Raw genomic sequence first — 14,945 nt, forward strand, 5'->3', positions numbered from 1 at the left:
CAAACTTTAAGATGTAATTTATTCTCTAGAGTTCACTGTTAGATCATGCTGAGACTAGACTTAATCTGAAACCAGCTTTCTGTTAGTCTGTTTCCTGCTTTATCATATTTTCCTCATTTTCTTATAGGATACTCCTGAATACAAACCTCAGTGATACCATGTGCTACAAAACAATACTTTGGTCAATCAGGGATTACAATACAAAGATAATCCCAGAAGATGTAATGGAACTGAAAAATTCCTACTACCTAGGGACCTCGTAGCCATCCTAACATCACAGCACAACTTAGGAGTTGTTTGTGTCGATGCTGATGTAAACAAACCTACTATGCACATACAATTACATACAGTATGTAATATTTGAAAATAATAAATTACTAGCTTTTGCATCTGCTATGTTTTTATCATTATTTTAGTGCACACATCTACTTATAAGCTTATGTTTAACTGGCAGCAGCTTTCCACAATCTTGTGTTTACCATGTCTCAAGTTTACACTAAGAAGTCACATGCAATTATTGACCTACACCATCTAGGTTTGTGCACATATACTCTCATGTTTATTCACTGAAAAAATGGTCAAGTGACACATCTTTCAGAACATATCACCATTGTTAAGTGACACATGACTATACTGTCATCACAAAAATCCCTGACTTCAAGCCCACCACTGGACAGATCCTCCAAACAAAAATTGAACAAAGAAACCATAGATCTCAATAACACAATTGATAATTTAGACTTAACAGACATATACAGAATATACCATCCAACAAAGAGCGAATACACTTTCTTCTCAGCAGCACATGGATCCTTCTCTAAAATAGACCATATTTTATGCTACAAAGCTAATGTTAGCAAATACAAGATAGAGATACTACCTTGTATTCTATCAGATCATAATTGATTGAAATTAGAAATAAATGACAGAGTAAAAAACAGAAACTACTCCAACACCTAGAGATTAAATAATACGCTATTGTATGATGAATGGATAACAGAAGACATCAGGAGGGAAATTAAAAATTCTTAGAGGTAAACGAGAACAAAGATACATCATATCAAAATCTCTGGGACACTATGAAAGCAGTACTTAGAGGAAAATTGAAAATTTATTTCATGGAGTACATTCAATAAAAGAAGAAAAAAAAATCAACAAATAAACAACCTAACACTACAGCTCAAAGCCCTAGAAAAAGAAGAACAGAGCAACACCAAAAGTAGAAGACAGGAAATAGTTAAAATCAGAGCTGAAATCAACGAAATTGAAACAAAAGAAACAAGTGTGGCTTTTAGGGATTGTGACCTAAAATAGGTGGTATCTAATGTTTTTGTTAAGATTCTGGGGTTGAATTACTTGAAGACTGAATTGCTTGGAGGAAGAATCCAATGGGATTAGTACTGACAACTCCTGATACGAAATAGTATTGTATTTTGCTAGGGTTTTCACCTGTTGGTGAAAAGGAATGTGTACTACTACTAGCTTGTACACTATCCTGACATTTGAGGGAGCAGGGTGAATAACAGTAACTCTAAGAACTGTGTAACTGAGTAGTTGTTGCTATACTGCACTGTGATCCTAAAGAGAAAATAACAAGGTCAGGTCATTCAATTGTGAGTTCAAGGCTAGTGTTGCTTCTTTGGTGAACTTAAGCAATTCTTCCATGCCAAAATCAGAAATACAATAGAAAAGAAGTGAGATCTAAAAAAAATATCTGGGTGGATGTAGGTGAGGACCTTTAATTACTAGTTGTTTTTTTTTTTTTTTTTTTTTGAGTTTGTGAGCCTGAAAATGACTCATACCCCTAGGTAGAGGATACATGACTCCTCCCTGTCCATCCCTTTGTTGAAAGACTGTGGAGTTTCAATTTTGGCAGTTATCTTAAGGCCAATGCTAGGAGCTGTTCTCATGATCTACAGAGACATTTTCACTAGATTAAGGTTAAACCTCATCAGACAAAATAGGGAATTTGGCTCCCAGTAGCAACGGAGGTGATAAGATTACAACAGCACAGATAAGGAAGTATCACCTAATCATTCAATGCAAGAGAAGCATACTATGGTTTGAATATGGTTTCTTTCCCAAAACTTTAAATGTTGGAGTTTGGTTCCCAGTCCCCAGTGTAATGGCATTGAAAGTGGTGAAACCCATAAGTGGAGCCTAGTGGGAGGTAAGTGAATAGGGACCACACTTGTGAAAGGACTAATGCTGGTCTTGCAGAAGTGGATTAGGTCTATTATAACTCAAGAGATTGGGCTGTAATAGAGAGCCTGGCTCCTTCCTGCTCTCCTTCTTTAACTTTTACCATGTGAACTCTCTCACACCCACTTCTACTATGGGATGTCATTTGCCATATTATAACCAGAAGGTCCTCATGAGGGGTTGACTAGATGGTGCTGCTTGATCTTGGACTTTGAGCCCTCATATATGTGCTAAATAAACCTACTTTCTTTATAAACTATCCAGAATCTAGTATTCTCTTATAGCAACAAAAAATGAACTGGGACAGAATATGATATTGTAAAGAGCAGCAAGGTTCAAGAATAACCAATGGGGATCTACAGAACTGGCTCAAAGGATATGGTATTCCTGGATGAAAGGTAAGTGGAAAGTCAATGGTGGAATTATTATGTAACATATAAAATGAAACAAGATCAACAATGGATGAGTAAAAGGCTGAAGATGGATGTCTCAATGTCTAGTCACAACCTCAGATCTAAGGAAGCACGACTGACTTCTCCCTAACCATTGACATGACACTGATTTGACACCAATGCCAAGAAAAATGAAATTAATACATCCAAATTCATACATTAAAAATTATAGATATAAGTTGGGCATGGTGATGCACATCTATAATCCCAGTGACTAGGGAGGTTGAGGCAGGAGGACTGCAGGTTCAAGGTCAGCTTCAGCAATTTAGCAAGGCCCTAAGCAACTTAGTGAGACCCTATCTAAAAAAAAAAAAGGTGGGGGGCTAGGGAAATAGTTCAGTGATAAAGCACCCCTGAGTTCAATCCCCAGTATCCCTGCCAAAAAAAAACAGATTAAAAAAAAATCTTCAAATATGAATGATATGTAACACAGCATCTAGTGCATATTAGCTGCTCAACAATTTTTTTGGTACTATAGATACAGATATAGTAAGGACATGAATTGAGTTTCATTTTCACCTTGTCCAGCTATAATTCCCAAGCAACCATCTCTCTTACCAAGTGTTGATTCTTTACCTATAATGTGTCCTGCCTACACCATAGGACCTTAAAAATTAAATAAGTAAGGTGGTATTCATGAAAGCACTTCAGAGAATTAGAAAACAACCTATTGTTGGAATGAAAACTCTAATTGCCTTTTTGCTAAGTGGTCTACTCTGGTGCTCTGCTATGCTTTGCAGTTATTTCTATTATAGTATCCTTAATGTTTTGTTTTCCCATTACAAAAAAAACTGTTTTGAAATGTGAATGCTATTTAACAGCATTTAATGCATATTACCTGCTCAATAAATATTACTGAATAACTACATAAATATATGAAAATAAAAGCAACAATGACAAAATGATTTATTAGGGGAAAGGTTTGGGTATTAACAGAGATTCTTTAATACTTTTGTAAAAAAAATTAAGTGCTATAACAAGTATTGTGTAAATAATGGTAAACACAATTTCATAATGAGATATCTTTAAGGGACAATAATTTATGCTCCCAGGAGAATATTTAAATGGAAATATTGTGAAAGTTAAAAAGAACCAAATTCAAGTGAACTGTCGGGAAATGGATGTGTTAGTACGTAGCAGGGGTATAGGGGTAGAGAGAAGATTTCCTTGAGAGGGTCAGTCTGGGTATCCTCAGGAGAAACAGGATACAGGATGAGTCAACAGAAACAGAAGAAATGAGATGGGTAACAGATTGTTAAATACTACGAAGATTCTGATATGGGGAATCAACATATGCTAAGAAGTATAAAAATAGTTGTACACACAGGTGCTACGGTTTGGACGTAGTTTTTCCCTGTTAAAAACACAAGCCAAAGACTGGTCTCTAACGTGATAGTGTTAAAAGGTGGTGGGATCTTTAAAAGGCCTTCAGACCATGAGAGGTCTGCCTTCATAAGTGGATGAATATTTCTCCTGCAGGAATGAGTTAAGTATTGTGGAAATTTTACTTGCTTTTTTGCTCTTCTGTATAGACCAACTTCATAGCAGTTAGAAACCATGCAGATGCCAGGGTCATGCTCTTGGGCTTCTTAAACTGTGAGTCAAAATAACCCTTTTCTTTATAAATTATTCTGTCTCAGATATAGCAACCCAAAATGGAATAACACACATGGTAAAAGCAAAAGCAGTAAAGAGCAATATAAATAAAGCATAAGAGCAAGGCAATTAGAATCATGAGCATAAATTCCCACAGATCTTAAGATATTTAGTCCAAAATACGTAAATTACTAATATTATGTCAGAATTAGGCAAATTAGGCTTATTGTGCAGAACTAAAATGGCTAGGTAGAGAACCTAGAGAACAACTACTTTAGTTGTTAGGGATTTTCTTTCTATTGACCAAAACTTATAGTATAAAACTTACAATTTTAAAAAAGTTTATTTTATTCAGGAGGGTGGACTAGGTTATAACCTCTAAAGTTCTAAAATCAAGACAAAAGTTTTATTAGCTCATTTGAAAGAGGCACAGGATGAATCTGAAGACAGAGACCACAGCCTAAAGAAGGTGCAGTTTCAATCAGATGACTAAAACAAGAAGAAAAATGACTAATTCTTATTCTTATTAAAAAAAAAAGATGCAGAGGGATCAGAGTAGAAATGACCAAAAAAAAAAAAAAAGAAGGGATTATTATTTAATACTTAATACTTACAACATTTAAAAGTAAAATAATTTGGGGTGACAGAGGTTTAAGAAATCATTTTATTGAATATTTGTATTATTTTTTATCAACAATGTACAAGAGAAATCGACCTCCTTTTTCTGGACAGTGAATTTCTATAAAAACAGTTTAGTGGTTTTTTTTTTTTTTTTTTCCTTTTTTTTTTAATTGGTGGTAAGCCATGTGAAAAAATTGGGTTTCCCAAGACTCTGGCCATACGAGAAGCTTTGTTAAAAGTGAAAACCATTACATAAATTCAGAAGAATACTGTGAGAATAGGGGAAAGAACTGGGATGGCAGTGGTGGGCAATAAAATTGAAAAACTTTAAATCCAATCCTACAAAAGAGACTGTCTTGTTGAATATAGGAGTGTGCATATGTGTGATGAATGTGCACTGTATAATTCTACATTCTCTCACACTGAAGTAAAATCTAGTTGGATTAACTTGAGGTGGACTTAGATGCAAAGGTTCTAATTCCTCATGAGGATTAGACACAAAACAAAACAAAACAAAACAAGACAAAATCAGAATCTAGCTTGAATTTACTAATGCAAAGAAAAGGATATTAAGATAGTTAGGGAAGATACAGATTCAGGAAAACACTCACTACATACTAATTAGATTTCCCTTCAAATGACAAGCTGGGGGCAGGGAGAGGTAAGAACCTCTTTTCTTTTATCATCAATTAAAAACTGTGACATTTGGGCTGGGAATATAGCTCAGTTGGTAGAGTGCTTGCCTCGTAAGCACAAAGCCCTGGGTTCAATCCCCAGTATCGCAAAAACAAAACAAAACAAAACAAAAAAACAAAAAAAACAACAATAATAACAAAAAAACTGTGATGTTAGTTAGGCTTGGGAGTTGCATGATTGTAATCCCAGCTACTTGGGGAGGCTAAGGCATGAAGATCACTAGTTCCAGGACAGCCTGGCCAAGTTAGTGAGATCCTGTCTCAAAATAAAAAATTAAAAAGGGTTAGGGATATAGCTTAGTGATGAAGCATCTCTGGGTTCAATAACAGTACCAAAAAAAAAAAAAAGTAAGTATATAATTGCATTTAAAAAAATAAAATGACTTCTGATAGCTATGACACTTTTAAGAGTTCAAATACAACAATTTAAATTATTATAAGATTTCTATACTTATGCCAGCACAGTGGTGTATGCTTATAATCTCAGCTACTTGAGAGGTTGAGGCAGGAGGATCTCAAGTTCAAGGTCAGACTGGATGTCTTAAAGTAAAAATAAAAAAGAGGCTACAGTTGTAACTTAGTAGTAGAGCTACTACCTACCATGAGTATGCAGAATGGGGGTGGGTTGAAGGGATGGGGGTGGATCATCATGTTTATGAATACCTGGCAGTTAGAGTTACAGAATGTCAGGGTTGTTTTTTTTTTTTTTTTTAAATAAAAATTTTAATAACTTCTCATTCTTAGCCTTGGTTATGTTGAGGATTACTTATTCAGGATTTGATAATGTCATGTTAAAGTGAGAGCCTTTTCTAAGACGTTAGAAGTAGAAAAAGATTTTTAGATTAAGTATTCTAGATTTCAACAAATCTATTTAACTCTTTTAAAACATTCTACTATGATAAAACCCTGGAAATTCAAAACATGAATGTTATTTAGTTTTTAGCCAGGCATGGTGGTATAAGCCTATAATCCCAGTGACTTGGGAGGCTGAGGTAGGAGGATTACAAATGTAAAGCAAGTCTCAGCAATTTAGCAAGACCCTGTCTTAAAATAAAAAATTTAAGAAAGGACGGGTGATATGGTTTAGAGGTTAAGTGCCCTTGGGTTCAATTCCTGGTACAAGAAAAAAACAAGCTATTTAGTTTTTATATATTAAGAGAAACAAGAGTTTTTGTTTTTGTTTTTTATTCCAAGTAAGAAAAAGAGCATAATTATCTTCTTGGGATATGATAAGAATTCTCTTGTAAGTTCAGATATATCAGGTCATCTTGATTCAAGAGAGCATTGCATCTAAATAAGACAACTTTTTACACATGGGCCAATGATGCAAATTTTCTCATGCTCTTCAAATAAACAGTTACTATGTTGCATCACCTTAAATTTAATATTATTAAAACTCTTAAAAAATCAACTATTGCAGTTTTGATTCCTAGCATGCTAGATTTGATACAAACATATATTCCAAAGCTTACAAGCTATTACTTACCCTGTCATGAAGAGTCCAGCCAACATATTTCAGGTAACTGTCATTTAAAAAGGCATCACTATACATTTTCATCCATACTCCAATCTCTTCAATACAAATGGCTCTAATCTCAGCAATAGCATCTCTAGAGTAGGGAATAAAATAAAGAATTAATATCCAAAACTGGAATGTATTCACACTCACTTTCAAAAAGTAACAAATATAATTTATAACACTTGTATATGTATCTGCAGTCTCAAAGCCCTCCAACTCAAATATCTTGTTTTACATATAGTTTCTGTGAAATAAAAACTACCAATATCATTCTGAAAACATCTTATTTTGGTCCAAGTGCTCTGTTTTCACTGGAGCAGACAATGACATTGAGAACTTTGTGAGAACCTCACAATTATTATAGAGCCAACAAACATGTTAAATCTCCTGAGAAAACCAAAGTGTCAACATCCAAGTACAGAATAATGTACAGTTCAAAAAGTGTTTCTCTAAAGAACTGTTAATCTTTATAAACTAGCACACATCTAATGAACTTAAAGTAATCTTTATGACTAAGAAACTAGTTATATATCTGAGGCAAACTCATGCAAAAGCCAAAATTATTTGAAAATGTGCAATAGTTTACAAAGTCTAAATCATGAAGTAATTTATTGTAAATTAAACTGCATTATATAATTATCTTACACATGTGTAGAATGAAGTTTATCTCTTCCTTCAAATCATGGGTCTTTCATCTTTAGTTCATTTATTTTATAGGCTGAAGAATGGGAAATAATAATCTAGTATAGTTAAAAAGAGACCAATCTTGGTGAATATACTGTGAAGTGACAGAAGAACAACTCCAAATGTCAGGATTCTGGCTCACTGCCCAGAGATGGCTCTTTGCCTCGCTATAAGCATTTAATACAATACTTCTGGGATGACTTTCCTACTTAAAGATCTATGAATCATGAACAAATACAGTGCTAACACTTTTACCTCATTGTTCACCAGGTTATTAGCTCTAACATAGTTTTTTGTTTTTGCGGTGCTAAGGATTGAACGCAAAGCCATGTGTTTGCAAGGCAAGCACTCTACCAACTGAGCTATAGCCCCAGCCCACATTAGCTGTAACTTAAAAAAATATATATATATTAAGGTAATATGGTGAATCCTGATTTTCTTTTGTAAATCAATCTTCAAGTTTTCTGATTTACCACATACAAATAATTATAAGAAATTTTAACTAACTTATACAAGGCAATCATCTTATTTTAATTGAAAATTTAATATAAAGCACACTTGTTTCTCTTTTGTAATGAATGCTAAAATTCTAATATTTCATTCCTTGCTCTAATAAATTTCAGTTCCTTCTAGGCCACTCTCTTGCTCAATAATAAAAATGGGGGAAATTTTCTCTTCCCAAACTATATTACCAACCTCAAATTTTAGTTTCCCTACATTTCTGATTGTTACCTATTTCTCACGGAGAGGTTCTGTAACATAGTGCATAACAGCACAGGTTCTGGACAAAACATTCAGAGTTCAAATACTGATTCTGCTATTTACTAGTTGCATGATCTTAGACAAGTTACTTTCCCCTTTCTTAGGTTTCCTTATATAAGGAACTTCATCCATATTGTTATATTATTTCATATATTTTCAAACTTCACATAAACATCCTGTAGACATTCTTCTCCAACTTGCTTTTTCATAAAACAAGTTTCTCATAAAACAAGTTTTCCTTATATAAGGAAACCTAAGAAAGGGGAAAGTAATTTGTCTAAGTTCATGCAACTAGTAAATAGCAGAATCAGTATTTGAACTCTGAATGAACTCTGAATGTTTTGTCCAGAACCTGTGCTGTCTATTGTGAGAATGAAGTCACTTACTACAAGTAAAATACTCCTAATAAACTTCCTATAAATGCAAGTCATTATAACCTATCATTTTAGTCTTATCAGCCTAGACTCAAGAAGACAATACAGTATAAAATGTAGCCAGGAGTGGTGGAGTACATCTCTGATCCCAGTGACTTGGGAGGCTTAGGCAGGAGAATTACAAATCAGAGGCCAGCCTCAGTAATTTAGGCTTGAAGCAATTTAGTAAGACTGTTTCAAAATACAAAATAAAAAGGGCTGGGAATGTAACCCTGTCAAAATGCCCCTGGGTTCAATCCCCAGTACATGCCCCCCAAATAACTTTACCACAAGTATGAGATGATACCTATGCTATTCTGAAGCACTAAAGACTCAAAGAAATTTCTTTTTTCTTAAAACAAAAAATTTCAGATATAAAATGGTATAGAAACAATGTAATGAATAACTATGTATCTACTGCTCAGCAAAGAAATGAATATTATAAATAAAATTTTCTATATCCTTCTTACTGATGCAACTCCCTACATAAAAGTAAATAACAATCCTTGATTTAGTGAATATCATTCCTATATTTATCTTTGTTTTAACTTCATCCATATTGTTATATTGTTTCATATATTTTCAAACTTCACATAAACATCCTGTAGATATTCTTCTCCAACTTGCTTTTTCATAAAACAAGTTTTACAATGTATACATACCAATTCATATAGCTCTAATACATTAATTTTAACTGGTACTCAGTGTTCCTATGAGCATATTACAAATTATTTATACATCTCTTACTTATAGGAATTTAGGTTATTTCCAAGTTTTTACTCTTATTAACAAGGACTCCATGAGTATTGATGTACTTATCTTCTTGTGCACATGCATGAGTGTTTGTCCACAGCAGTTTTTCAAACAGTATATCAACATCCACTAGTACATTATAAAATAAAGTTAGTGAGCTACAACAAATATATAAAAATATGTAGGTAAGAAAGTACCAGAATGTTTTACATCTTTATAATGGTTTGGATCTTATATGTCCCCTGTAGGACCCAATGCTAAAGGCTTGGCTGCCAATCTGAGACACTACTGGGAGGTGGGGAAACTTTAAGAAGTGGGGCCTCAGGGAAGGTCATAGGGAGCATACTCTCAAAGGGATTACTGGGACCCTGGGTCCTTCTTCACAGTTTTTGCTACTTGGTTGCCATGAAGTAAGAAGTTTCTTCTATCATGTGGCTCCCTATCCTTATGTACTACCTCACCACAGGTCCAAAGGCAACAGGGTCAAGTCATCATGGACTGAAACCTCAGAAACTGTAAGCCAAAATAAACTTTTTCTCCCTTTTAAAGTTGTTTATCTCAGATATTTGTCACAGTGATGGGAATCTAATACAAGTTGTAAGGCAGTAAATATTCTCTCTTGAAAACAACTGTGCACCCATTGTAGGATGTGGTCAACAGCATCTATTAGACAATGGGTGTATAATTAGAAGTTAAATTACTGGGTGAGAATGAATATATATCTTCAACTTTATTAGACATTTTAAAATTTCTCTCTAAATCAGTGTTTCAGATCCTTCCCTGTCACTTGATTATATCTTGCTGTTTAATATAGACTTCTGTCTCTGCAAGGTGCAGGGTTACATACTTTATTTTCTAAAGGGCTATTCAAATAAAAAGAAATGATAACAGAAAGGAAAAACAAAAACAAACAAACAAACAAACAAAAAAAAAAACGATTCCCAAAAGAAAACATAATCCCTTTCCAAAACAAAACACAATTATAAAACATAAACTCTATAAGGAATCCATCTGACTACTATTATACCACCTTTACAAAAGTCAATGCTACCACACAAAAACAAAAACAAACAACAACAGGCTAAGTATTATTATACAAACTCATGGAAGCAGCCTGAGAACAAATCAATAGGCATGGTATTCTTATTAAAACTACCATGACAATAAGGTTGAACAGCTTCACTCATTCTTCCTTTATACTTAGAATTAAGTTAATTCTTAGAATTACCATTAACAATGGGATTCAGCGTGGCTATTTTCCACAGGTCAGAGGATAAAAAGGCTTAATTAGCTTTATTTAAGGGAAAAAAAATCTTGTTTAAAACATTTCTTACAGCTACCTCTCTATACATTCCTAATTTCTAATGCTTTGGGTTTTTCCCTTGTTTTTGTCTTGTGCAGTGCTAGGGATTGAATCAAGGGCCTTGGGTGTGTGAGGGAAGCACCCTGCTACTACTGAGCCTCTAATGCCATTTTTGTTTCATCAACTAGACTCCTAAACAGCTTTCATTCTTGGAATACAGCTTCTCTGCATGACTGCCAATACTTGGAAACAGCATATCTCCTAGGAATTCCAGGGCTTGTTTAACTTCAGGTGTCAATCTGATCCTTTTCACCTTAACTCTACTATTCTCTTTGGTGAAGATTAATTTCCTTTTACTTGAGTGTGAATATACTAAATAACTTATATCTGATGAATATAATATGGTTAAAATGAAGACTTGTTACTTTTGAAGGTAAGTAAAAAAGATCTTGTGACTTCTGTTTTATTATCTCTTGAACAACTCTCTATGCAGAAAGCCATTGGCCATGTTTTGATGACATTCAGGCAGCCCTACGAAAACCTCTGTGGGATAACTGGGGACTTTTGTCAGACATATAAATAAATCTTGGAAGCAGATCCTACAATTGTAGTTAAGGTCTAAGACACCTGAATTCTCAAGGGATGTCTAAATAGAAATCACTTTTGGATTAATTTTTAACTGATACATAAAAATTCTACAAATTAACGGGGTAACAAGTGATACTGATTTATGTATATACTGTGTAATATTTAAGTCAAATTTAAACATATCTATATGCTCACTTATCTTTGTAGCAAAAAAAATTAAATCCTTTTTAACTTTTTGAAATGTACAGTACAATATTATTACCAATAGTCACTCTATTGTATGATATTAACTGTGATCAATATTGAGAAATCTGTGCGAGCACTACCTAGCTGGGACTCCCAAATTCTGGATCCATAAAATTATGAAAGTATAAATGTTTTACACTGCCAAGCTTGGGAGTTATGGTAAAAAGTAGCTAACATTAGTTTTTATTATTATTGTTAATAATCCTTATCACGCTCATTGTAACCAACTGTCTTATTGTCTGGATCACAAATTAGTTCTCCTTTAGTTCAAACAGCAAGTGTATCAGCACATACATGTTTGTAGTCATCCCTATGTCTAAAATACTCTAAATTCTATTAGATTACCTACATTGATTATTCTTTCAAGTTCTACTGAAATCTATGCTTTGATTATTCCTGTCCTACATTCCTACTATTAGACAAAATATTCTTGCACTCCAGGAACTAAAATTTATATTTAAGAAGGTAGGTTGTAAAGTAACAGTGCAATATGTTTCTAAATATTCTCTGATTTGATTATATTTTTATATAAAGATAAGTTTTTCATACATAAGACCTTCCAATTTCCAGTTCATATGAAATTTATTTTTTAATATGCAATCTCTATTTCTCATTGCCTCATCTCATTTAGAAATGGTAATATCGAGCTGTGGCATTTGACAGCTTCCAAGGCAAATATTAAGCAGGGGGTAAAAACATTTTTAAGACGAGGAGAAAGGTATAAAGACAATCATAAGATAGACTAATATTCACTGCATTGTATCACTGGGGCCTTGAAATGAATGACTAAATATGAAGGTAAGATTATCCTTTATTTGGAAATTTAAAGAAAGAACAAGAATTGTCATCCAAACTCTAGCCAGAGCAATTATGCAGACTAAAGAAATTAAAGGGATACGAATAGGAAAAGAGGAACTTAAGCTGTCACTATTTGCTGATGACATGATTCTATATTTAGAGGATCCAAAAACCTCCTCCAGAAAACTTCTAGACCTCATCAATGAATTTAGCAAAATAGCAGATTATAAAATCAACACGCATAAATCTAAAGCATTTTTATCGCAAGCGACGAAACAGCTGAAAGGGAAATGAGGAAAACAACTCCATTTGCAATAGCCTCAAAAAAAATAAAATACTTGGGAATCAATCTAACAAAAGAGGTAAAAGATCTCTACAATGAAAACTATAAAGCACTGAAGAAAGAAACTGAGGAAGACCTTAGAAGATGGAAAGATTTCCCATTTCTTGGATAGGCAGAATTACTATTTTCAAAATGGCCATACTACCTAAAGTGCTATACAGATTCAATGCATTTCCAATTAAAATCCCAATAATGTACCTTACAGAAACAGGGCAAGCAATCATGAAATTCATCTGGAAGAATAAGAAACCCAGAATAGCTAAAGCAATCCTTAGCAGGAAGAATGAAACAGGGGGTATTGCAATACCAGATCTTCAACTATACTACAAAGCAATAGTAACAAAAATGGCATGGTACTGGCACCAAAATAGACAGGTAGATCAATGCTACAGAACAGAGGACACGGACACAAACCCAAATAAATACAATTTTCTCATACTAGACAAAGGTTCCAAAAATATGCAATGGAGAAAAGATAGCCTCTTCAACAAACGGTGCTGGGAAAACTGGAAATCCATATGCAACAGAATGAAACGAAACCCCTATCTCTCACCCTGCACAAAACTCAACTCACAATGGATCAAGGCCTCGGAATCAGACCAGAGACCCAGCATCTTATAGAAGAAAAAGTAGGTCCAAATCTTCACCTTGTTGGCTTAGGATCAGACTTCCTTAACAGGACTCCCATAGCACAAGAGATAAAAGCAAGAATCAATAACTGGGACAGATTCAAACTAAACAGCTTCCTCTCAGCAAAGGAAACTATCAGCAATGCGAAGAGAGAGCCTACAGTGTGGGAGAATATCTTTGCCACTCATACTTCAGAGCGCTAATTTCCAGAATATATAAAGAACTCAAAAAACTCTACACCAAGAATACAAATAACCCAATCAACAAATGGGCTAAGGATATGAACAGACGCTTCACAGAAGAAGATCTACAAGCAATCAACAAACGTATGAAAAAATGTTCACCATCTTTAGGAATAAGAGAAATGCAAATCAAAACTACACTAAGATTCCATCTCACCCCAATTAGAATGGCGATTACCAAGAATACAAGCAACAATAGGTGTTGGCGAGGATGTGGGGAAAAAGGCACACTCATACATTGCTGGTGGGGCTGCAAATTAGTGCAGCCACTCTGGAAAGCAGTATGGAGATTCCTCAGAAAACTTGGAATGGACCCACCATTTGACCCAGCTATCCCACTCCTCGGCCTATACCCAAAGGACTTAAAATCAGCATACTACAGAGATACAGCCACATCAATGTTCACTGCTGCTCAATTCACAATAGCCAGACTGTGGAACCAACCTAGATGTCCTTCAATTGATGAATGGATAAAGAAATTGTGGCACATATATACAACGGAATATTACTCTGCCATGAAGAATGATAAAATTATGGCATTTGAGGCAAATGGATGAAATTGGAGAATATTATGCTAAGTGAGATAAGCCAATCTCAAAAAACCAAAGGGCGAATGATCTCACTGATAAGCGGATGGTGACACATAACGGGGGGTGTAAGGGGGGCAAGAATGGAGGAAGGAGGGACTGTATAGAGGGAAAAGAGGGGTGGGAGGGGTGGGAGGGGTGGGGGGGAGGGAAAAAATAACAGAATGAATCAAACATCAATACCCTATGTAAATGTATGATTATGCAAATGGTACACTGTTACTCCATGTACAAACAAAATAACATGTATCCCATTTGTTTTCAATGAAAATAAATAAAAAAAAGAAAGAACAAGAAATAGAAAACTATAATTGTACGATTACAAAAATTCTTTGTTCTAACACTATTTTATAGCATAAAAAGTAATCATGTTTGTTTTTATGAAAAACTCAATTTACAGATTGTCACATCTTTTTTGGGAAACATGACCCTTTAAAGTCTGAACTCTTGGCAGATGGAAATTTATGATATTCTGCTTACAAAAAAAATGGACTCTATCTTAAATGCTTCT

The 14,945-nt window shown here is 34.3% G+C and overlaps 1 protein-coding gene across 10 annotated transcripts in view; it reads right to left on the reverse strand.

Annotated features, from left to right (window-relative positions):
- The window catches only part of STAG1 (STAG1 cohesin complex component), a gene marked incomplete at its 3' end in the record, with an annotated part of 382,903 nt that overhangs the window by 111,803 nt on the left and 256,155 nt on the right, over window positions 1-14,945 (reverse strand). For all 10 annotated transcript variants that reach the window (XM_079154996.1, XM_079154998.1, XM_079155002.1 and 7 more), the window contains one exon: window positions 7,053-7,176. In XM_079154996.1, the coding sequence (XP_079011122.1) occupies window positions 7,053-7,176 (124 nt within the window). The remainder of the gene's footprint in view (window positions 1-7,052; window positions 7,177-14,945) is intronic.

This window comes from Sciurus vulgaris, assembly GCF_902686455.1.
Source record: "Sciurus vulgaris genome assembly, chromosome: 10".
NCBI classification, from domain to species: domain Eukaryota; kingdom Metazoa; phylum Chordata; class Mammalia; order Rodentia; family Sciuridae; genus Sciurus; species Sciurus vulgaris.